General features: G+C 37.8%; 1 protein-coding gene and 1 pseudogene across 2 annotated transcripts in view; both read left to right on the forward strand.

Annotated features, from left to right (window-relative positions):
* SCFD1 (sec1 family domain containing 1) overlaps positions 1-23,635 on the forward strand; it is a 113,049-nt gene that overhangs the window by 70,454 nt on the left and 18,960 nt on the right. For both annotated transcript variants that reach the window (NM_001191365.1, XM_024981582.2), the window contains 4 exons: positions 7-77; positions 3,169-3,248; positions 9,433-9,495; positions 11,335-11,410. In NM_001191365.1, coding sequence (NP_001178294.1) covers positions 7-77; positions 3,169-3,248; positions 9,433-9,495; positions 11,335-11,410 — 290 coding nt within the window. The remainder of the gene's footprint in view (positions 1-6; positions 78-3,168; positions 3,249-9,432; positions 9,496-11,334; positions 11,411-23,635) is intronic.
* Positions 3,255-9,426, forward strand: LOC107131619 (oxysterol-binding protein-related protein 9-like; annotated as a pseudogene).

Below are 23,635 nucleotides of genomic sequence, written 5' to 3' on the forward strand. Positions count from 1 at the left end.
TTGTAGCAGGAACTCCAGAAGATAAAATGAGGCTGTTTCTTATCTATTACATAAGTGCCCAGCAAGCACCTTCTGAGGTATGTCCTCTGTATTCAGTTATTGGGAGGAAAGGGGGATACTTACTTGTTTCAAAAATAGAAGTAAAAACCACTATGGCCAAATGATCATTTCATTCCTTCCTTTAAAAGAAAAACAGTTTCTTAAGGCTAGTTCTATTTGCTGCTGAATTTTATAGCAGTATTTGTCACCAAGAGAACGATTTACTTATGAAATATCTCACCACTTTTAAGTTGTTTGAACATGAACAGAATTCAGGTGGCCAAAATTCCTATTTCTGGAAATAACTATTCTAAACTAAGTTAACCAAGTTTTTGCTCTACTTTTTTTCAAAGATTGAGCTTACCATTTCTCATGATGTGATGATCCTAGAAGTTCCATTTCTCTAAGCTGTAGCCACTAATACTTACAAGAAATTAAGCTTTAACTGAAAAGTTTGGTAATATTTTGCGTTGTTTAAGACTAATGTCCTTTATAAAATACAAAGAAGTCACTCGGAGGAAAATAACTTAAATTCCAAAAGTTATATAAATAATTTCGTAAGATTAAACTTCAGATTCATATCTGTCATATGATTCATGTAAAAATAGCATTGAAATTTTGTACTAAAGTAAAAAAAAAAGCTACTTTTATATTAGAATAAATTTCTAAGAATTATTGAAAAATGATTGGTTTTCCTTTCTAGATTTTTTTTTTCCCTCAGTGGAAGAGTAGATTGTGGGATATTTTGTTGTTTTCGTTTTCTTTAATGAGCCATCAACTGCTTTTGAGGGAAAAAATTTTTTAAGTGTGCAGAGGTAATTGACTTACTCTGAAGGAGAGCAGTGATTTTTGTATTGTTGCTGCATCAAAGACCTGTTCACTCTTTCTGATATTAACTTGTATAGTTTTACTAGATGAGCAACTAGCGTAAGGACCTTGGGAAAGACACCTAGAATGATAACAGCTGTTGCAAACTGCTTTCCCTTGCTGATAGCAATTATTTTTCTGATGTCTGGTAGATTGTGAGGCTTCTTTTTGTTTGACATGTTAAAACAGAAAAGTAAACCAGTATTTGCTTTAGGTCAATTCTGCTTTATCCTAGGAATATGTCTCTTGACTTTTAATTTAGTTAGAAAGTTCAGTAGTCCCCCCTTATCCAAGGGAGAGATAATCTAAGACCCCCATTGGATGCCTGAAACCATTAATAGTACCAAATGCCCCCTCACTACCATATATACTGTTTTTTCCTATACATACATACTGATGATAAAAAGTTTAATTTATAAATTAGACACAGAGATGAACAAAAACGGCTAATAAAATAGAATAATTATAACAATATACCATAATAAAAAGTTATGTGAATGTGGACTTTCTCTCAAAATACAGTTATTATACTCATCCTTCTCATGTTGATGATGTCAGCTGATAAAATGCCTGTGTGATGAGATGAAATGAGGTGAATGATGTAGGCATTGAGACGTAGCATTAGACTACTATGGGCCTTCTGACGTGAAGGAGAATCATCTGCTTCAGGTGATCCTGTGTCATCAAGCCATGACGATGTTGATGGTTAGATGTCAGGAGCAGAGGATGTCACTGGTTGGGGCAGGACTGAGCAGGACAGCATAAGATATCATCATGCTTTTCCAAACGGGGCACAATTTAAGACTCATGAATTGTTTGTTTCTGGGAATTTCCATTTAGTATTTTCAGACCTTTGTTGACCACAGGAGCTGGAACCTGGAAGGCAAAACTGCTAATGAGGGGTGACTACAATATAAGTTTCTTTCTAGAAAGATCTCTGTCATTAATAGGTGTGTACCTATAGCTTAAGGGATTCTAAAAATCTATTTATAATATTTTCTTAGGAATATATGAAAGTGCAAATTGCTCAGTTGTGTCCAGCTCTTTGCTACCCCATGGCCTATATAATCCATGGAATTCTCCAGGCCAGAATACAGGAGTAGGTAGCCATTCCTTTCTCCAGAGGATCTTCCCAACCAGGGATTGAACCCAGGTCTCCCACATTGTAGGCAGATTCTTTACCAGTTGAGCCACAAGGGAAGCCCAAGAATACTGGAGTGGGTAGCCTATTCCTTTTCCAGCAGATCTTCCTGACCCAGGAATCAAACCAGGGTCGCCTGCGTTTCAGGCAGATTCTTTACCAACTGGGCTATCAGGGAAGCCCAGGAATTTATGATTTATTTATTTTTGGTAAGAATTATGTCTTTTTGTAAGTAATCATTAAGAGGCTTGGGGCAAATTTTGACTATTGATGTCAGATTGAAAGTGTTAGTTGCTCACTTGTGTCTGACTCTGCAACCTCATGGACTGTAAGCCACCAGGCTCCTCTGTCCATGGAATTCTCTAAGGCAGGAATACTGGAGTGGGTAGCCATTCCCATCTCCAGGGACTCTTCCCAAGCCAGGGATCAAACCTGGGTCTCCTGCATTGCATGCAGATTCTTGACCATCTGAGCCACCAGGGCAGCTCACTGTCAGATTAACAGCTCCCAGAATATGAAGCAGCTCTGATTGATGGTGAGCTTAAAAGTTTCTTTTCTTAGAAAAGTTTTATGATGGAGTTGCTGTGATAGCTCCCGTGACATAAATTCAACTGGACTTTACTCGTTAGGAAATAAAAGACTAAGAAAGAGAACTATTTAACTGTTAAAAAGTGTAGATCACCTGTTGTTCAGTTAATAACTTTGGACATTTACAGTGAATATGAGATGGGACCACCTGATTCTGCAGTGATTCCCCTAAGTCAGCGTCACTGCCTTCATGTTTCCAGTTTTGAAATATTCTTGATCAATCCAGATCTTTCATTTAATGCTTATTCCAAGAACAAACAATCTATGTCAACAGTGGAGGAAAAACTGACTCTGTTGGGCTTGCTGAGGGATGACAAAACACCATACTGCTTAGGTGATTTGGGAGCCTGTTAAAGGTAATTTTCATTGTATGTGATTTTTGTCTTGGTTACTCATTTGGGTGCTCCCTTAAGGTACCACTCCACTTACTTAGGTGCTCATGCCTTTAGTCTAACTTTTTGATTAATCAGATGACAACAAACAAAATGGTCTCTTTCATGAAAGTAAAGGTTTTTGTCATATTCTTATTTCAGGCTGATTTGGAGCAGTACAAAAAAGCTTTAACTGATGCAGGATGCAACCTTAATCCCTTACAGTATATCAAACAGTGGAAGTAAGTTTTGTTTTATTCTTAAGTTCCTGTCATTTAAGAAAGTATAGTGGAAGTCAAGTTCCAAGAAAACTGGAAATGTTACCAAGAAAATTTAATAGTGCCTTATTATTTTTTGTTGTTGTTCAATGGCATAAATATGTATTTCCCCCCCACTTTTTCCACAACTTTATATAAAATAGTGCTGCCTTTTCTTTATTTGCCTTTTCTTTCTTTCTTTTTTTTCCCTATATTTTCTTCACTGGTGTGAGATGAAAAAGTCAAAAACTGAAATGTTTTGGGTCAAATGGCTCTAAAACATTTTTAAGATGTTTTAATTTTCACTAGTAATTAGAGAACTGCAGATTAATATAATGCAAAGATTTAGAAAATGTGCCAAGGATCCAGTAAAATTGATGTGTTTATACTCCACTATTAGAAATATAAATTGTCAAAATTTTGCTCACTGGTATAAAAGGTATTTTTAAAAGGAATAGCTTTGACCTAGCTTTCTCTTAAGAATTAATCCCAAAGAAGAAACTAGAGTTACAAAATCTTAGAAGCAGGTATAATAATCAAATTTTGAAAATCAACCAGATTGTCAAGGAATAGGGTTGAAATTATATCATTTCTACAAGGAATGCCATTGAATCATTACAAATCATGTTGTGGGTTGATTCAGCAGAAGGGGGCGAAGAGGGGTGCTTGGAAGGGGCCCTCGGCTCCCCTGGAGGCAGAGAGGGCTGGGGCCTTGGTGAATGGCTTTCTTGCTGGCCACTTGCGGAATGATTAGACCCACTTCTGGAGGGTCTGGGAGAGGGTCTGGCTCCCATCCCTGAGTTCCCAGGGACTCTGCTACTTGCCCAGGCCTTGGGCATGAGTGTGATTCTCTCCTTGCCTCCATCCCGTCGCCCCCTGGGGGTTTGGATTCAGGATTTGTTCCTAGTGTCCAAAACTTTAATAAGAAACTTACAGAGGCTGATGCTTACCTACAGATCTTGATAGAACAGTTGAAGCTTTTTGATGACAGACTTCAAAACTGCAAACAAAGATGATGAACAGAGAAAGGAAATTGAAACCCTCAAAGAGACAACAAATAGCATGGTAGAATCAATTAAACACTGCATTGTGTTGCTGCAGATTGCTAAAGACCAGTATATTGCAGAGAATCATGCAGATAGAATTATAAGTACTATTAATCCTGTGGATGCAATAGTCCCTTGGAACCTGTGGTCAACACAATGCCTTCCCAGACTGTCTTACCTCCAGAACTACTCAGAGGTTCTGTAAGTCAGAGCAGCATCCATCTTCTCTACCAGTTGGACCTGTATTAGCAACCTTGGGACATTATCAGACTCCAACACCAAATAGTATAGGCAGTGGCCACTCACCACCTAGTAGTAGTCTGACTTATCCAAGCCATGTCAACTTGTCTCCAAACAAAGTCCCAGAGTTCTCTTACTCTAGCAATGAAGATGAATTCTATGATACAGATGAGTTCCATCAAAGTGGCTCATCCCCAAAACACTTAATAGATTCCTCTGGATCTATTGATCCAGTCTTGACACACAGCTGCTCGGGAAATAGTCTAAAGCACCCAGATACCACAGAATCACTTAATTCTTCCATGTCCAATGGAACAAGTGATGCTGACCTTTTCGATTCACATGATGATGGAAATGACGAAGGGGAGGCAAGGTCAGTGGAAGAGCACAAAAGCGTTATCATGCATCTGTTGTCACAGGTTAGACTTGGATCTTACAAAGGTAGTTCTTCCAACAGTTATTCTTGAAAAAAGATCTCTTTTAGAAACATAGGCAGAGTTTTTTACACATCCGGACCTGTTTGTGAGTATTAGTGACCAGAAGGATGCCAGAGACCGAATGATTCAGGTTGTGAAATTGTATTTCTCAACCTTTCATGCAGAAAGAAAAGGATCGATTAACCAAAAAGCCATACAACCTCATTTTGGGAGAAATCTTTCAGCGTCAGTGCACATTACCAAATGATACTGAAGAGAGTGCAGAGCTAGTTTCAGAAGGACCAGTTCCCTGGGTTTCCAAGAATAGTGTAACATCCGTGGCTGAACAGGTTTCTCATCATCCACCCATTTCAGCCTTTTATGCTGAATGTTTTATTAAGAAGATACAATTCTGTGCTCATATCTGGACCAAATCAAAATTCCTCAGGATGTCAGTTGGGGTGCACAACATAGGGCAGGGCTGTGTCTCGTGTCTAGAGCATAATGAACATTGTATTCTCACATTCCCCGGTGGCTGCGGCAGGTCTGTCCTCACGGTGCCCTGGGTGGAACTAGGCGGAGAAAGCAAAATTAATTGTTCCAAAACTGGCTATAGCGCAAATATCGTCTTCCACACTAAACCTTTCTATGGGGCCAAGAAGCACAGAATTACCCCTGAGATTTTTTCTCCAAATGACAAGAAGTCTTTCTGCTCAATTGAAGGGGAATGGAATGGTGTAATGTATGCTAAACACTCGACAGGGGGAAATGCAGTTTTTATAGATACCAAGAAGTTGCCTATAGTGAAGAAGAAAATGAGGAAGCTGGAAGATCAGAATGAATATGAATCCCGCTGCCTTTGGAAAGATGTCACTTTCAACTTAAAAATCAGAGACATTGATGTAGCAGCTGAAGCCAGGTATAGACTTGAAGAAAGACAAAGAGCAGAAGCCCAAAAAAGGAAGGAAAAGGAAATTCAATGGGAGACAAGGTTGTTTCATGAAGATGGAGAATGCTGGGTTTATGATGAACCATTACTGAAACATCTTGGTGTTAATTAGGTTGGGAAACAGAGTTTGCTCCTGGTTCCAGGGCAGGAGGCATAATTAAGTGACAGTCTTCCTTTGGGAGAACCTGTTCACCCCCTTCTTATTGCAGTGGTTCCTATCTCAGAGATAGTAGATTTTCTGATGCAGATGAACAATTAAAGCAAGCAAAGCTTCCCTTTTTCCTGTCTGGGAGTTATAGTGTTGATTTTGGTCTTGAGAAAAACTTCAGGTTTTGAAAACAAAATGTCTGCTCCTTTTCCAAATCTCATGGTGTAAATCCCAATCTTAAACTCTGCATTCTAGTACTGCTATTGAGATGTACAACATTTGTTTCCTAGATCATATAATCTTGGGTTCTATATACACATATATATAATATAGGTGGTGCCAGATTTTTCATAAATACTCCATTTACTGTAAATATCAGTTCCTCTGAGTTTTAGAAAATTTAGCACAGTGTATTAAAATCACGTGTTAGGAAATTTCATGGTCTCACCTAAAATAATTTTTATTTTGGAATTGAACTATTATTAAATTGTATCTAACTCTGCCACAGTTTAATTATACTCAATGCTTTTAAGGCTTCATAAAGTAATTTTCCAACAACCACAAAAAAATCATGTTGTGGAAGACTTGTTCAGTGACCATCGGGAAATGGCCATGTATGTTATAAAGTGAAAATATAGTTTACTATTCAGTGATTTGTTTGATAAATAACTTCCTTTGTCTCAGTGATTAGGGACTCTTCTAAACATTAAGAATATAATAATGAATTAGCTAGGGAAGGCCTCGGCTTTCATTGAATTTACATTTGTGTTGAACAATTTGTCAACAAGCAAATGAATGAGCAGAGTTGTGTTAAACCATATTCACCATATTAAGTGATATAAATAAGTGATAAGATCTTAATTTGTTGTGGGTATTAGCTAAAATTTGTTGAGATCAGGGAAAGCCTGTGGGTAGGCAGCCCTTGAGCCAAACTTGGTTTTTATGGTGTAATCCTCTCTTACCTTTCCGTTTATCTGCCTGCATGTGCACGTGTGTGTGTATAGATATACACATATATACATATAAAGCATAACTAAAATGACATTCACTTAAATGCTAATAGTGGGTAAATCCAAGTAGTAGAATTTTTTTTTACCTTTTGGGTTCTTTATTTTCCAAATTTTCTTCAGTAATACTTTTAAATTATTTCTTAAAATAATTATTTTTTTAAGAGTAGGGGATTGAATATGCTTTTTTACCTCAGCATATCAAAAAATATGCATGGTATGAGACACATACCAAATTGTTAACAGCAGATATCTCTGAATTGTGAGTTTACAAGTGCTTTTTGTTATCTATACTTTTGTTTTTTCAAGTTTTGCTTTTATTTCATTGTGTTCTTATAAGAAAAAAAGTAGACAACAAACCTTAGTTTAACAGAAGGTACTGGAAACCATCTTTTCCGACTTTTATAACATATACACTTAACACATTTGGCTGTGTCGTATGTGTCGTTGTGTTTTACATTATGTGGAACTCCTTAATCAAACATTTGATGTTAAAAGAGTGAAGACAATCTTGGGCATCGTTTTACTTGGTTATAAAATATACAATTTCTGGTTCGTAACATTTTTCTTTCTCATTATAAGGGTTATACCAGTTTATTGAAGAATATTTTAGAAAACTGAGAAAGGTATAAAGAAAATAAAAATGTACCTGTAATCTCCCCATTCAAAGTCTACAAGTAACCTTTAGTGTTTATCCTTTTATGCATATTACATGTTTTTCAATCAGGAAGTCATTGTTACAGATGCAGTTTGTGTTCTAGTTTTCCATTAACTTTCATCATGCCAGTTTTTCATTGTCTTAAATACAGCGGACCCTAGAACAACCTGGGGGTTAGGGATGCCAACCCTCCACACAGTTAAAAATCAGAGTATTACTTAACAATGGGCTGGCCCTCAGTATCCCTGGTTCCTCATTTGAGGATTCAACCAACCACAGATCATGTAGTACTGCAATATGTATTTATTGACAAAAATATAAGTGGACCTGCACAGTTCCAAGCCCATGTGGCTTAAGGATCAGCTACAGTCTCCAATGGTTGTATTTAGTATTTGCTTGATATTCAGCCATATAAATGTAATACTCTTTATTTAACCCCTTTATTGCTTAGATATAACATATTATTTATATTTAGATATTGTTGTTTCTAGTGAAAAGTAAATTTTTGTTAAAGGCAGAAATTCCAGTCTACTGCTGAAAACCATTGATTCACATCCTCCTTTCTGAACAAAATTGTGACTTTTGTGTTTGAAATTTCTCTAATGATATCAGCAAATTTTGTCCCGATTGAAATAGTGTATTTTTAGTGTTTCATCTTCAAATCTTAGTGATTTCCATTCTTTTATTTTTTACTTTCATAAGATGTTCTTGTATTTACATAGATAATTTTTTTTCCATTGACTAAAGCATTGGAAATGATTAGGAATTATAAAAGAATACTGATTTGCATAAAAATGTTTATGGCATGCTGTTAAAACATTAAAGAATAGTGTGTACAATATGATACTGATTTTGTTTTTAAATCATATATATTGTGTATACATATGTCAAAAGATTAAAAGAATATATGCCAAAATCTTAACAGTGTTTACTTCTAAGTGGTAGAGGTCTTCTAGGAGCATTGTGTTTTCTGGATTCTCTGTAGTGAACATATTCCTAGAAGGAAAATATTTTTTTTAATGCAGCTAAGTGCCATATTTTTGCCCAGCCTTCAAGAATTCTATAGCTAAAAACATTCTGTACATTTAGAAAGATCTGAAAATAAATGACTGTATGCAGTTCAATATAAAAGTGTGTATGTAACTAAAAAGGAAAATCACTGAGTAGCAGAATTAGAATAGCAATAATAAAGAAAGTGATTTTGAGCTGAATCTTAAAAGGAAATGTACAGTTTTTATTGGAGAATATACAGTGAATCTGTATCCCCAAAGGACAGGACAGCATGAATCAAGGCATGTGTCTGGGAATGTGGGAGTATGGAATGTGGAGAACAGTAAAGAGATTAATCAGTATATAATTGTTCTTTTAAAACAGAAAGTCTTTATTTCATGTTAATGATCCTTAAGTTTGAGGAACTAATAATGAATTAGTGGTTTTTAAAGAATTTCAGTGTTTTGGTAACAATTGCTCTGTACTTGAACATTATTTTTCATGGTTGCAGATTATGTAATCAGTGTGTATAATTGTGCTCATTGTATTGAAACATTGTATTAGTTGAAAAATTATTTCTTTTCAGAAACTGCATAGTAAATCTTATGATTAGTTAGTAAATTTTTAAATGCCTAGTTAGTAAATGTTTCAGTGCTGTGATACTAAATGTTAGCTCAGCTAATTAACTTTTAAATATAACTTTCTTATTTCATAGGGCTTTTGCCAAGATGGCTTCAGCTCCCACCAGCTATGGCAACACCACCACTAAGCCAATGGGGTACGTATTTTTAATAATTCTGATTGAAGAAGTCTAGTACTCCAGCCATAACTGGACTTTTATGCCTTGAAAACTGTGTGACATTTCGTGTGCAGAAAGTTTTCATTGTGATATAGAGCAAATGTCAGCATGCTTTTTGGCTTCCTTAGGTAGGTTAAATTCTAATTTTAAAATGTAAATTAATGTATTTTACATGGTAGGGCTTCGTATGCTTCCTTGTTAAGACATTATGTTTTTCGTTTTCAGAAGATACATGAATTTCTATCAGTGTTGTTGATAATACAGACATTCAAGACCTAGCTTTTAGATGGAACTAGGCATAGTGCTAAATGATAGAGAGGAAGTACTCAGGGCTGGGTGTGACTTCTGACTCCCAAAAAATCCTGTACAGTATGTGTGATTTTCAAAGGAGCTGAACAAAGTGATTCTAACTGCTCTTTTCATTACCATACTAGCTTCAAATTCCTAGCTTATTTTTTGAAGCTTAGAACAGAAACATGAAACTGGAGGAAAACAGGTTTACCCTGGCCCCACTCTGAGCTGCCGATTTTAATGAAACAATTTCCAGAAAACCAAAGCACTTGGCCTAAGGCAGGAACATGTAAGCACTTGGCAAAATGAATCCAGCTGGCCTCACCTTCAGACAGTGCTGTGCGGGTTACCACTCTTACTCCCTGAGTTACCTGGTACCTGGGAATCACCTCAGAACTAGTCAGTCCAACAGAGATTACGTTTTCTTGTTTCTGTTAAAGAAATGATTTCCATCCTGCCCATCTCCTCATTTCAGAGGGGAAGAGGACAGGATAGGGAAAATGAAAATATATTTGGAAAACTACTTCCATGTATTTAATAAAATAGGCTTTCCAGTTTTCTGTCCTAAAACCTTACTGAATCTTAAAAGCCTATTAGATTTCTTATGGACTTTGTAGTTGAGGATTTTAATAAAATGTGTTATAAGAAAATCTTGGATGATTGAAGGCCTTCCCTAGCCTTCTAATATCAAAATGCAAGATTTCCATTCTGTCCCACAAAATACCCTTTGATTCCACATAAAATACTTTTTGAACCACAAATATAAAACCAATATGATAAGTCATTTGTGTTATTTTTGTTGGTAAAATACAGACACTGGACATTCTTACTGAGTTGAAGTAAAATTCGTCGGGCATTTTGTGCTATCACATTTTTATGTGATAGATTTTGTGTGCGGGACAGAAGAGCAAACAGTGCAGGACTAGGTCTAGCAGCTGTGATACAGAGAAGGTTGTAGCTTCCGACCTGTTCAGAGACTCCCAGACATACGTGTTTTCAGTATGTCAGTGTGTTCTGAACTCCTAAAGTGAGTCGTCTTAATTACTGTCTTTGTTAAATTGAATATAGTTGATTTACAATGTTGTGTTAATTTTTGCTGTACAGCAAAGTGATTCAGTTATACATGTATATACTTTTTTTAATATTCTGGATTACTATCTTTAATACATTGTTTTAACATTAAGACAGTCAGGAAATTCAAAGAACTCTCTTTAGCTAATAATTTACCTAAATATTGATATGTAGCTAAGGCTTAGCAATTAAAATGTTCATTTTGAGGACAGCACTCTAGTTTTACATCTTATCGACTGGTCAGAATGTTTTTTTACTGTTTTATTGTTAAATAAATTTGTGGCAGTGATATCCATGGAAGTTAGACGTTCTCAGGTCACTTCTGTTCAATGAAAGCAAATGTGGTAGGCACAGTGAGCTTCATCAGCGTGTGTTGTGTAATCAGACAAGCATTTTACCTGTAGTTAATCAGACAGAGAACTTGTACTTAGTGCAGTGCTCTTCTTTTGCACCTAGTCTCTTATCACGAGTCATGAATACCGGATCACAATTTGTGATGGAAGGAGTGAAGAACCTGGTATTGAAACAGCAAGTAAGTACAGCTGTTAGAAAATACACTGGTAACTTTTGAATATAAATGTTAACAGGTTGGTTGCTTAGCTAGAGCAGCTTCTAGATGTATTCAAGCACAAAATTAGGAATAAAATGAAATCAAGGGGTCCTTTACTGGTATGTTCAAGAATATGAGAGTATTTTACATATATAATTCAGAACTCTATAATTTTATGCTTTTTTTAAAAATTTGCTCTTCTTACATTAATGACATTTTGATTTCCTTCATCAGGTTTGTGAAAATAAGTTAATTGAAAAACATGAACTTAATCTTAAAATAATGAACTGTTACATAAATGCATATATCATTTAAGTTTTAACATATATTAGAATATTAATAGTCTAAAAGCCTGTGTAAATTACAAGTATTTTAAATAGAACTTGTGTTTGGGAATAATGCAACTATAGCTTGATTTCACATTTCATTTTGGAATAATAGTTTTAAACATAAGACTTTTAATGGTGTTTATATTTCTGTTGTTTTTCTGTTTTTCTAATATATAGATATTTCTGCTTCAGAGGGATCATTAATTGCTTTGGCTTCTTTTCAAACTGAACTTGTTTTTAACTTTTTGTTACGGAATTTTCAAATACACATTAGTATGTCAGGCTCTCCTGAACCCTTCACCAAGCTTCAATACTCAACATGGTGCCATTCTTGTTTCATCTTTCCCACTTACATTTTTTTATTTGTTTTTAGGGATATTTTAAGGCAAATCTGAGACATAGTATTTTACACATAGATACTTCAGTTTGTAGTGAGAAGGATTTTAAAGGCCAATTAAGAAAAGAAATAGAATATCAGTTATTCAGATCTGAATATTGTTTACTTGTTTTCAGAATAAACTAGATCTTTGTTTCTCTGAACTTCTTCCACACTTTTTATCTTTCTTACTATATTTACCTGTGATATTTTGTATTGATGTTGTTTATATTTTCTTTTTTTCCCACTTTTATTGAGATACAGTTGACATATATTGGTTTTTGTTTTGCTTTTTTAATTTGTTTTTGGCTGTGCTGGGTCTTCATTGCTACATGCGGACTTGCTCTAGTTGCAGTACACGGGCTTCCCACTGAGGCGGCTTCTCTTGTCAAGCGTGGGCTCTGAGGCATGTGGACTTCAGTAGTTGAGGCACACAGGCTTATGAGTTGCCCCAGAGCATGTGGGAGCTCAGTTCCAAACCAGGGGAGCGAACCCATGTCCCCTGCATTGGCAGGCAGATTCCTAACCACTGGACCACCAGGGAAGCCCCAACATGTATTGTTTTACTTCTTGACAGCAAGAAATTTTTTTTCCCCATCTTTGAATTTTCCATAGCAGTGTGGAAAAGTATTCAATTTTTGTTTGAATAAGTAAATAACATTGTATTGTAAAAACCTGTAGTGTTAATGAAGAACAGTGAAAAATCTTAATTTCTTAAGATTAAATTAAAAGGCTGATTACTTCCTAACTTTCCTTCAGAGACATTCCAGATTGCATTGCTTTCTAAGTACTTGGGAACACTTTTTAGCTTAATTATCCCTCTTCGGAATTATTTTCAGTCCTTCCCCTCTGTGTCTCTTCTGGTAATAGGCCACTACTGAATACTTAATCCACTTTCTAACTGGTTCTCAGTACTTCTGTGGGTCAGTTTATCTTTATTCTCTCGGACTGCTAAAGGTGAAAAGGCATAAAAACAGGTTGGACACATTAGTGCCCAACATACTGTACTTACAGTTGAACCTAGCACTTGTTAAAAAAAAGAAGTTACTCACGACAGTTGTTAAAGTACAGTAAGGCAGACTTTATTCAGGAGGACCACTGTGAAAGGCCAACGTTGGCGCCACTGCAGTGGGGTTTTGAAGTCTGGGAGAGAGATTGGGCTTAACTCCAAATACATCAGGGAAAAGTGGGAAATTAGAGCTCAGTAGCAGGGTGTAGGTATCGGTGGATGGAAAATTACTAAGAGAAAACATCAGGGCTAAAGGAAGATTCTGGCTAAACCAGCCTAACGGGATTCTTGATGAAGGCAGGCTAATGAAATTGGACATCTCCTGAGAGGTGGTAAAAGGTGAGGAAACTGAAAAGATGTCAAGGATGGGGAGATACCGAGGAGATGTGGGTTCTATCTGTAAACTGACTTAGCAGATTTCTTTCTAAAAGTGGATAATGCAGAGATGGACACAGAAGTCCAAAAGTCAAGGCCCAGTTGAAAAAGAGTTTGAAGAGCCTCAAAAAAGAGTATAGTCTTGTCTAGGAGAGAATCTAGTCATGCCACTCTGCTTATCATCAGCTATGGACAGAATGATTTTATATGTGAGACAGAGGAGGGACCACTAGTTTCTAAGATTCTGTCTGACTTTTGTCAGACACACTGGCTATTGTATGAGTTTGTTGTTGTTCAGTTGCCAGGTTGTGTCCTACTCTGCCTCATGGACTGAGCACACCAGGCTTCCCTGCCCCTCACTGTCTCCCGGAGTTTGCCCAAGTTCATGTCCATTGAATAGGTGATGCCATCCAACCATCTCATCCTCTGTCACCCTCTTCTCTTCTGCCTGCAACCTTTCCCAGCATCAGGGTCTTTTCCAATGAGTCAGCTGTTTCCATCAGGTGGCCGAAGTATTGGAGCTTCAGCTTCACCATCACTTCCAAAGAGTATTCAGGGATGATATCCTTTAAGATTGACTGGTTTGGTCTCCTTGCTTTCAAAGGGACTCTTAATACCTGTGGTGGATTCATTTTGATATTTTGCAAAACTAATACAATTATGTAAAGTTTAAAAATAAAATTAAGTTAGATTAAAAAAAAAAAGAGTCTTTTCCAGCTCCACAGTTCAAAAGGATCAATTCTTCAGTGCTCTGCCTTCTTTATTGTCCAGCTCTCACATCCGTACATGACTACTAGAAAGACCATAGCCTTGACTATACGGACCTTTGTCAAAAAAGTGATGTCTCCACTTTTTAACACACTGTCTAGGTTTGTCATAGCTTGCCTTCCAAAAAGCAATCATAGTCTAATTTCATGGCTGCAGTCACCATCCCTAGTGATTTTAGAGCCTAAGAAGAGGAAATCTGTCACTACTTCCACCTTTTCCCCTTCTGTTTGCTGTGAAGTTTTGGGGCCAGATGCCATGATCTTAGTTTTTGTAATATTTTTTTAAATTTATTTATTCTTAATTGAAGGATAATTGCTTTGCAGTATGGTGTTGGTTTCTACCAAACATCAGTATGAACCAGCCATAGGTATACTCATGTCCCCTCCCACTTGAACATCTCTCCCACCTCCTGCCCCATTCCACCCCTCTAGGTTGTTACCACGTTGGGTTTGAGTTCCCTGAGTCATACAGCAAATTCCCATTGGCTCTCTTATAATATTGAGTTTTAAACATGCTTTTCCACTCTCCTCCTTCACCCTCATCAAGAGGCTCTTTAGTTCCTCTTCACTTTCTGCCTTTAGAGTCGCACATATCTGAGGTTGTTGATATTTCTCCTGCCAATCTTGATTCCAGCTTGTAACTCATCCAGCCTGCCATTGCTCATGATGTGCTCAGCATACAAGTTAAATAAACAGGATGACAATAAACAGCCTTGTCATACTCCTTTTTCAATCCTGAACCAGTCAGTTGTTCTATACAGAGCTGTAACTATTGCTTCTTGAACTGCACACAGATTTCTCAGGAAACAGGTAAGATGGTCTGCTATTCCCCTTTCAGTGGAAACAGTAGCTGACTTTATTTTGGGGGGACTCCAAAATCACTGCAGATGGTGACTGTAGCCATGAAATTAAAGGACGCTTACTCCTTGGAAGGAAAGTTATGACCAACCTAGACAGCATATTAAAAATCAGAGACATTATTTTGCCAACAAAGGTCCGTCTTGTCAAGGTTATGGTTTTTCTAGTAGTCATGTATGGATGTGAGAGTTGGACTATAAAGAAAGCTGAGCGCAGAAGAATTGATGCTTTTGAACTGTGGTGTTGGAGAAGACTCTTGAGAGTCCCTTGGACTGCAAGGAGATCCAACCAGTCCATCCTAAAGGAGATCAGTCCTGAATGTTCATTGGAAGGACTGATGTTGAAGCTGAAACTCCAATACTTTGGCTACCTGATGCGAAGAGCTGACTCATTTGAAAAGACCCTGATGCTGGGAAAGATTGAAGGCAGCAGGAGAAGGGGACGACAGAGGATGAGATGGTTGGATGGCATCACCGCTCAATGGACATGAGTTTGGGTGAGCTCCAGGAGTTGGTGATGGATAGGGAGGCTTGGCGTGCTGCGGTCCATGAGGTCACAAAGAGTCAGACACAACTGAGCAACTGAACTGAAGAGTTTTCTACAGTTTGTTATGATCCACACAGTCCACAGCTTTAGTGTAGTCAATTTCTGGAATTCTCTTGCTTTCTCTGTCATCCAGTGGATGTTTGCTATATGATCTCTAGTTCCTCTGATTTTTCTAAACCCAGCTTGAACATCTGGATGTTCTCAGTTCACTGAGAAGGCTTCACTGCTGAAGCCTAGCTTGAAGGGATTTGAACGTAACCTTACTAGCATGGGAGGTGAGGGCAATTGTCTAGTGGTTTGAGCATTCTTCAGTGCTGCTCTTCTTGGAAATTGGGATGAGGATTGACCTTTTCCAGTTTTGTGGCCACTGCTGGGTTTTCCAAATTTGCTGACATAATGTGTACAGCACTTTAATGGCATCATCTTTTAGGATTTAAATAGCTCTGCTGGAATTCTGTCACTTCCACTGGCTTTATTGGCAGCAGTGCTTCCTAAGGCCCACTTGACTTCACACGCCAGGATGTTTGGCTCTGAGTGAGAGACTACACCGTTGTGGTTATCTGGGTTATTAAGACCTTTTTTTGTATAGTTCTTCTTTCCATCTCTTCTTGATCTCTTCTGCTTCTGTTAGGTCTTGACCATTTCTGTCCTTTATTTGGCCCATCTGTGGATGGAATGTTCCTTTGATACTTCCAGTTTTCTTGAAGAGATCTCTATTCTTCTCCATTCTGTTGTTATCCTCTGTATCTTTTCAGTGTTCACTGAAGAAGGCCTTCTCTTGTTTCTCCTTGCTATTCTCTGAAGCTGCATGTAGTTGGGTGTACCTTTCCCTTTCTCCCTTGCTTTTCACTTCTGTTCTTTCCTCAGCTATTTGTAAAACCTCCTCAGACAACCACTTCGCCTTCTCGTATTTCTTTTTTGGGGGATGATTTTGTTCGCTGCCTCCTGTGCAATATTATGGACCTCTGTCCATAGTTCTTCAGGCGCTCTCTTTACTAGATCTAATCCCTTGAATCTCTTTGTCACTGCCACTGCATATTCATAGGGAATTTGATTTAAGTTGTACCTGACTGGCCTAGTGGTTTTGCCCACTTTCTTTAAGCCTGAATTTTGCTATAAGGAGGTGATGATCTGAGCCACAGTCAGCTCCCAGTCTTGTTTTTGCTGACTGTATAGAGCTTCTCCATCTTTGGCTACAAAGAATGTAATCAGTCTGATTTCAGTATTAACCATTTGGTGATGTCCATATGTAAAGTTGTCTCTTGTGTTGTTGAAAAAGGGTGTTTGCTATGACCAGTGTGTTCTCTCTTGGCAGAATTCTGTTAGCCTTTGCACTGCTTCATTTTGTACTTCAAGGCCAAACTTGCCTGTTACTCCAGGAATCTCTTGACTTCCTACTTGTGCATTCCAATCCCTTATGATGAATAGGACATTTTTTGTGTGCGTGTTCTAGGAGGTCTTCTAGGTCTTCATAGAAATGATTGATTTCAGCCTCTTAGGAATCGGTAGTTGGGGCATAGACTTGGATTACTGTGATTTTGAATGGTTTGCCTTGGAAATGAACTGAGATCATTCTGTCATTTTTAAGGTTGCATCCAAGTACTGCATTTTGGACTCTCTTGTTGATTATGAGGGCTACTCCATTTCTTCTAAGGGCTTCTTGCCCACAGTAGTAGATACAACGGTTATCCTAATTAAATTCCCCCATTTCCATCCATTTTAGTTGACTGATTCCTAAGATGTTGCTGTTTACTCTTATCATCTGCTTGACCATGTCCAATTTACCTTGATGCATGGACCTAACATTCCAGGTTCCTATCCAGTACTTTTCTTTACAGCATCGGATTTTGCTTTCATCACCAGACACATCCACAGTGAGTATTGTTATGATATGACCCAGCCTCTTCTTTCTGGAGCTATTAGTAGTTGTCCTCTGCTCTTCCTCAGTAGCGCACTGGAAACCTTCTGACCTGGGGGCCTCTTCTTTCAGTGTCATAGACTTTTGTCTTTTTACATGGTTTATCCGGTTCTCACAAGTAGCATGCAGGAGTGGTTTGTCATTCCCTTCTCCAGTGGATCACATTTTGTCAAAACTGTCCACTATGACCCATCTACTTTGGATGGCCCTGCATGGCACGGCTCATAGCTTCACTGAGTTATGCAAGCCCCTTTGCCACAACAAGGCAGTGATTCATGATGGGGAGTCTGCGACTATGTGCAGTTGAAGAGGAGAATTCATATCTTGCTGTTGGAAGGAAATCCCAGTAGTAAAATTGCCTAAACAAAGGAATCCTTTCACAAATAACTGATGGCACGGAGAAATTACAGGCTTCAGTCTTTTCAATACCCATATTTACTCTTTGAACTTATTACCTTAGAGTCACATGATGTACATCCCTGAATGATGCCTGTAAGAAGTATCTAAACTGATTCACTTAAAATATTTTCTTGTGCTAACAAAAGATTTGTTTTCTTTGAAGTTTGCAAAATATAAAAACAGATGATCCTCTGTGACCTCAAACCTTCCTGTTCTTAACATTGCATATAACATACTGCTTTGATATAGGCAGTTTTTCATTTACAGAAGTAAAATTTGAAATGATTGGTGGTTACCTGTTTCTACATCACATTTCTGTCACCACTGCTAGGAGAGAGCCAGGCCAGTGTTGTTCTTTTTTAATAGATGTTCAAAAGACTTTTTAGTTTCAGAATTCAAGGAAATATTCACTCATTTGGGGGACATTGGTTATTGATTGGGGGATAGCGGTTCATTGTAAATGTAAAATAAAAGTATTATAAAACAGTAAATTCAGTATGTTTTAACAAAATACAAGATACTCAAGGGTATATAACTAGGTTTTAAATGTTAGTTTTTCTAGGTGAGAGTATTCATCTCTGACTTATTTCAGTATGATAAATTACTAGAATTGAATTATGGAATCAAAAGGGTGAACATTTCTAATTGTCCTTGGTAAATATTACCAAATTGCTGTTCAGAAAAGATGTACCAATATGCAGTGATTTACAGTGCTTGTTTCTCTACATCCCTCCCAGACCTCAACCTGTGTGTATGTGTTGGTGTGTAATCTCTGTAAATTCAGTACTTTTAAAAAGTCTCTTGCTCTAGAAATATTTAAACACATAGCCATTTTTAAAGTTACATTGTCCTAATGTTTTAAAATTTAAAGGAACTGCTACAGGTTTTAAGAGATCTGGGGCAGGTTGGGAACTGAGAAAAGAGACATCAAAGAAGAAGACTTGTAGAGATGAATTCTTTGTTTCACGCTTGTAAAATTCTAATTTATGCCTCACATCTCTAAATACTGGTTTGGATTTTTTTTTTATCTGAATAAACATTTTAAGTTATAAAAAATATAGATAGAAATAATAGGATGTTTTGTCATGTCCAGTTTTCTAGGTCGCTTATAAGAGCTTTTTATACCTTTTTGTTTCTTGGGCAGCATAAGTTTTATGCATCACAAGTATCAGCTATCACCTAAAACCACTGGAATGATCTTTGCAGGTTTGGAATATATTTATTTGAGGACAGTTGTTCAGTTCAGTCGCTCAGTTGTGTCCGACTCTTTGCAACCCCCTGGATTGCAGCACGCCAGGCTTCCCTGTCCATCACCAACTCACGGAGTTTACCCAAACTCATGTCCATTGAGTTGGTGATGCCATCCAACCATCTCATCCTCCGTCTTCCCCTTCTCCTCCTGCCATCAATCTTTCCCAGCATCAGGGTCTTTTCAAATGAGTCAGCTCTTCGCATCAGGTGGCCAAAGTATTGGAATTTCACCTTCAACATCAGTCCTTCCAATGAACATTCAGGACTGATCTCCTTTAGAATGGACTGGTTGGATCTCCTTGCAGTCCAAGGGACTCTCAAGAGTCTTCTCCAACACCACAGTTCAAAAGCATCAATTCTTCAGGACTCAGCTTTCTTTATAATCCGACTCTCACATCCATACATGACCACTGGAAAAACCATAGCCTTGACTAGACAATTGTACAAGAATATAATGGTGAATAGTATAGTGTTGTTGTTGTTCAGTCGCTCAGACATGTCTTACTCTTTGTGACCCCATGGACTGCAGCACTCCAGGCTTCCCTGTCCATCACCACCTCCCAAAACTTGCTCAAACTCATGTCCACTGAGTCAGTATACCATCCAACCATATCATTCTCTGTCGTCCTATTCTTCTGCCTTCAATCTTTCCCAGCATCAGGGTCTTTTCCAATTAGCTGGCTGTTTGCATCAGGTGGCCCAAGTATTGCAGCTTCAGCACCCATCCTTCCAATGCATATTCATGGCTGATTTCCTTTAGGATTGACTGGTTTGATCTCCTTGCAGTCCAAGGGACTCTCAAGAGTCTTCCCCCAACACCACAGTTCACCACAGAAGCATCAGTTCTTTGGTGCTCAGCCATCTATATGGTCCAACTCTCACATCCATACATGACTAATGGAAAAACCATAGCTTTGACTATATGTATCTTTGTCAGCAAAGGGTTGTCTGTGCTTTTTAATACACCGTCTAGGTTTGTCATAGCTTTCCTTCCAAGGAACCAAGCATCTTTTAATTTCATGGCTGCAGTCTCTGTCCACAGTAATATTGGTGCCCGAGAAAAGAAAACCTGTCACTGTTTCCACTTTTCCCCTTCTGTTTGCCATGAAGTGACGGGACAAGATGCCATGATCTTAAGTTTTTGAATGTTGAGTTTCAAGCCAGCTTTTTCACTTTCCACTTTCACTTTCATCAAGAGACTCTTTAGTTCCTCTTCATTTTCCGCCTTTAGAGTGGTATCATCTGCATATCTGAGGTTGTTGATGTTTCTCCTGGCAGTCTTGAATCCAGCTTGTGATTCATCCAGCTCAGCATTTCACATGATGTACTCTGTGTAAGTTAAACAAGCAGGGTGACAGTGTACAGCCTCGTTGAACTCCTTTCCCAATTCTGAATAAATCCATTGTTCCATATCTGGTTCTCACTATTGCTCTTGACCTGCAGACAGGTTTTTCAGAAGACAGATTATTGCCAAAATGATTTTATACTGGGGGCTTGTTTTAAAACAGCCTAGGAACTGGGGAGTGGGTGAGAATACCAATAAAACAAGAGTTTGTCATAAGTTAATAATTGTTGAAACTGAATGATGGAAGATTGGATGTGTTTTATTCAGTCCATGTAATCTTGTTTCTTTATTTTATTGCCATTAATGTCTGTGGCTTGGAAAAAATATACTACTTTATATATTTTATTCTTTGCTATGCTATACTAAGTCACTTCAGTCGTGTCCGACTCTGTGTGACTCCATAGACGGCAGCCCACCAGGCTTCCCCATCCCTGGGATTCTCCAGGCAAGAACACTGGAGTGGGTTGCCATTGCCTTCTCCAGTGCATGAAAGTGAAAAGTGAAAGTGAAGTCGCTCAGTCGTGTCCGACTCTTAGCGACCCCATGGACTGCAGCCTACCAGGCTCCTCCATCCATGGGATTTTCCAGGCAAGAGTACTGGAGTGGGGTGCCATTTTATTCATCTGTAAGAACCCCACTCCAGTACTCTTGCCTGGAAAATCCCATGGACAGAAGAACCTGGTAGGCTGCAGTCCATGGGGTCGCTAAGAGTTGGACACGACTGAGCAACTTCCCTTTCACTTTTCACTTTCATGCATTGGAGAAGGAAATGGCAACCCACTCCAGTGTTCTTGCCTGGAGAATCCCAGGGACAGGGGAGCCTGGTGGGCTGCCGTATATGGAGTCGCACAGAGTTGGACATGACTGAAGCGACTTAGCAGCACCAGCAGCAGCAGCAGCAGCAGCATCTGTAAGATGGGGATGTTGGATTTACTGTGTAGATCCCTTCTGACTTAGAATTTTAAACTTTTCCAGTGACTGAAATCACAAAATATGACTATGATCATAAAAGCATTTAGGATTTTTAGAAATTAATTTTTCACTGTATTTTCTTCTCTAATGTTCATATATTTGAAATTTGAACATAGTAATCCTTAATTTAGGATATTCAGGTGTGCTTTCTACTAATAAAAATTTAGTTAGTAACCTAGATAATTAGTCCTGAATATTCATTGGACTAAAGGAAATCAGTCCTGAATATTCAGTGGAATGACTGATGCTGAAGCTGAAATTCCAATACTTTGGCCACCTGATGCAAAGAACTGACTCACTGGAAAAGACCCTGATGCTGGGAAAGATTGAAGGTGGGGAAGAGAGAAGGACGACAGAGGATAAGATTGGATGGCATCACTGACTCGATGGACATGAGTTTGAGCAAGCTCCAGGAGTTAGTGATGGACAGCGAGGCCTGGTGTGCTTGAGTCCATGGGGTCACAAAGAGTCAGACACAACTGAACTGAACCTAGATAATAACATTTTTCACTCTATTTCTGAAGCAGTTTCCAAAAACAATGAAAAACACACTTGTTGTTCAGTCGCTCAGTCATGTCCGACTCTTTGCGACCCCATAGAGTGCAGCACTCCAGGCTTCCTTGTCCATCACAAACTCCCAGAGTTTACCCAAACTCATGTCCATGGAGTCGGTGATGCCATCCAACCATCTCATCCCCTGTCTCTCCCTTCTCTTCCTGTCCTCAATCTTTCCCAGCATCAGGGTCTTTTCCTATGAGTTGGCTTTTTGCATCAGGTGCCCAGAGAATTGCAGCTTCAGCATCAGTCCTTCCAGTGAATATTCAGGTTTGATTTCCTTCTGGATTGACTGATTTAAAAACATGCTTGGGAATTTTTTAAATAATGGGCTTTCATATGAGTAAATCTCATTTGTATGCCTTTTATTGAGGTACACAATTGTTTTGTGTCTTTAAGATGAGTGAACAGACCATCTGCTGAGTGAAGAAAATTATATGGTTTTGTTATGCTGTTTTCTGTCTGTTAGCTGCCACAGTTCAGTTATTTCAATTAGAATTTTAAGGATGGGGAACCTGATGGGCTACAGTCCATGGGATTGCCAAAGAGTTGAACATGAGTCAATGACTAAACAACAGTAATTATCTTGTATATAAATTATTATCAATATAAGATTGATTCTTTAAATCACTAACTCAAGGCTTCATTTAGGCTAGGTAGAGCAGTAGTTGGTGACAGAGATCTCAGAAGTTGTTTCCTGAAGTGCTCTTTCTTAAGCCTTTAAGGACACTGTGTATTTCTTTTATCATTCTCTACACTGGAAGTTTTCCTTAATATGTGACAATCTGTGAATATTGTATAACGTGGAAGTGGTTGATGACTCTTTCAGTGTTACCTGGTTGTAAAGACCAAACAAAAACATAAAGAATAGTCTCTGGGCTCTTAAACTTTTGAACTGTTCTGCTAGAGAGAAATTTTTCTAGTGTTTTTTAATGACCTGTTCACTGGTAGGCTTATTTTCAGATACACCAGAGCTATTAAATACAAAGTAAAATTTAATTTTTACTTTTATGCTAAGTGAAGTATTCAATTTTCCAGTTATTTTTGCAAATACAGTAAAAGTAATATGAGTCTTATGGCTTTACCAATTATATAAAATCTTTAGTGAATTTTTCTCCATTGCATATACCTAATAGCATAGTACAGTTCAGAGTTAAATGTAAATTAGAGAAATAGATATAATTTTAGTAAAATGCTATAATTTATAATGTTGCCTTGCTCCAGAATTCTTTTATTATTTCTTCCTGTTTTGTCACAGAGTACTTCATCTTTTGTTGGTGTTACTAAGAATAAATATGTAACTAGTTTTCTTAAAGCATTTTTAAGATTTAAATCTGTACCCAGTTATTCTTTAGAGAAGGGTATGATTTAGACTCACATTCTTAAGTGAACAAACTCAAGTTTATTTGAAACAAAACTTAAAAGGTACAATTTTGAGCTACCTTTTTTCAGATTTTAAATAGAATTCAGGAAGTACATTCAGTGAGCTTGAACATTTGGTTCTTGT

The sequence above is a fragment of the Bos taurus genome, chromosome 21, assembly GCF_002263795.3.
Source record: "Bos taurus isolate L1 Dominette 01449 registration number 42190680 breed Hereford chromosome 21, ARS-UCD2.0, whole genome shotgun sequence".
NCBI lineage: Eukaryota > Metazoa > Chordata > Mammalia > Artiodactyla > Bovidae > Bos > Bos taurus.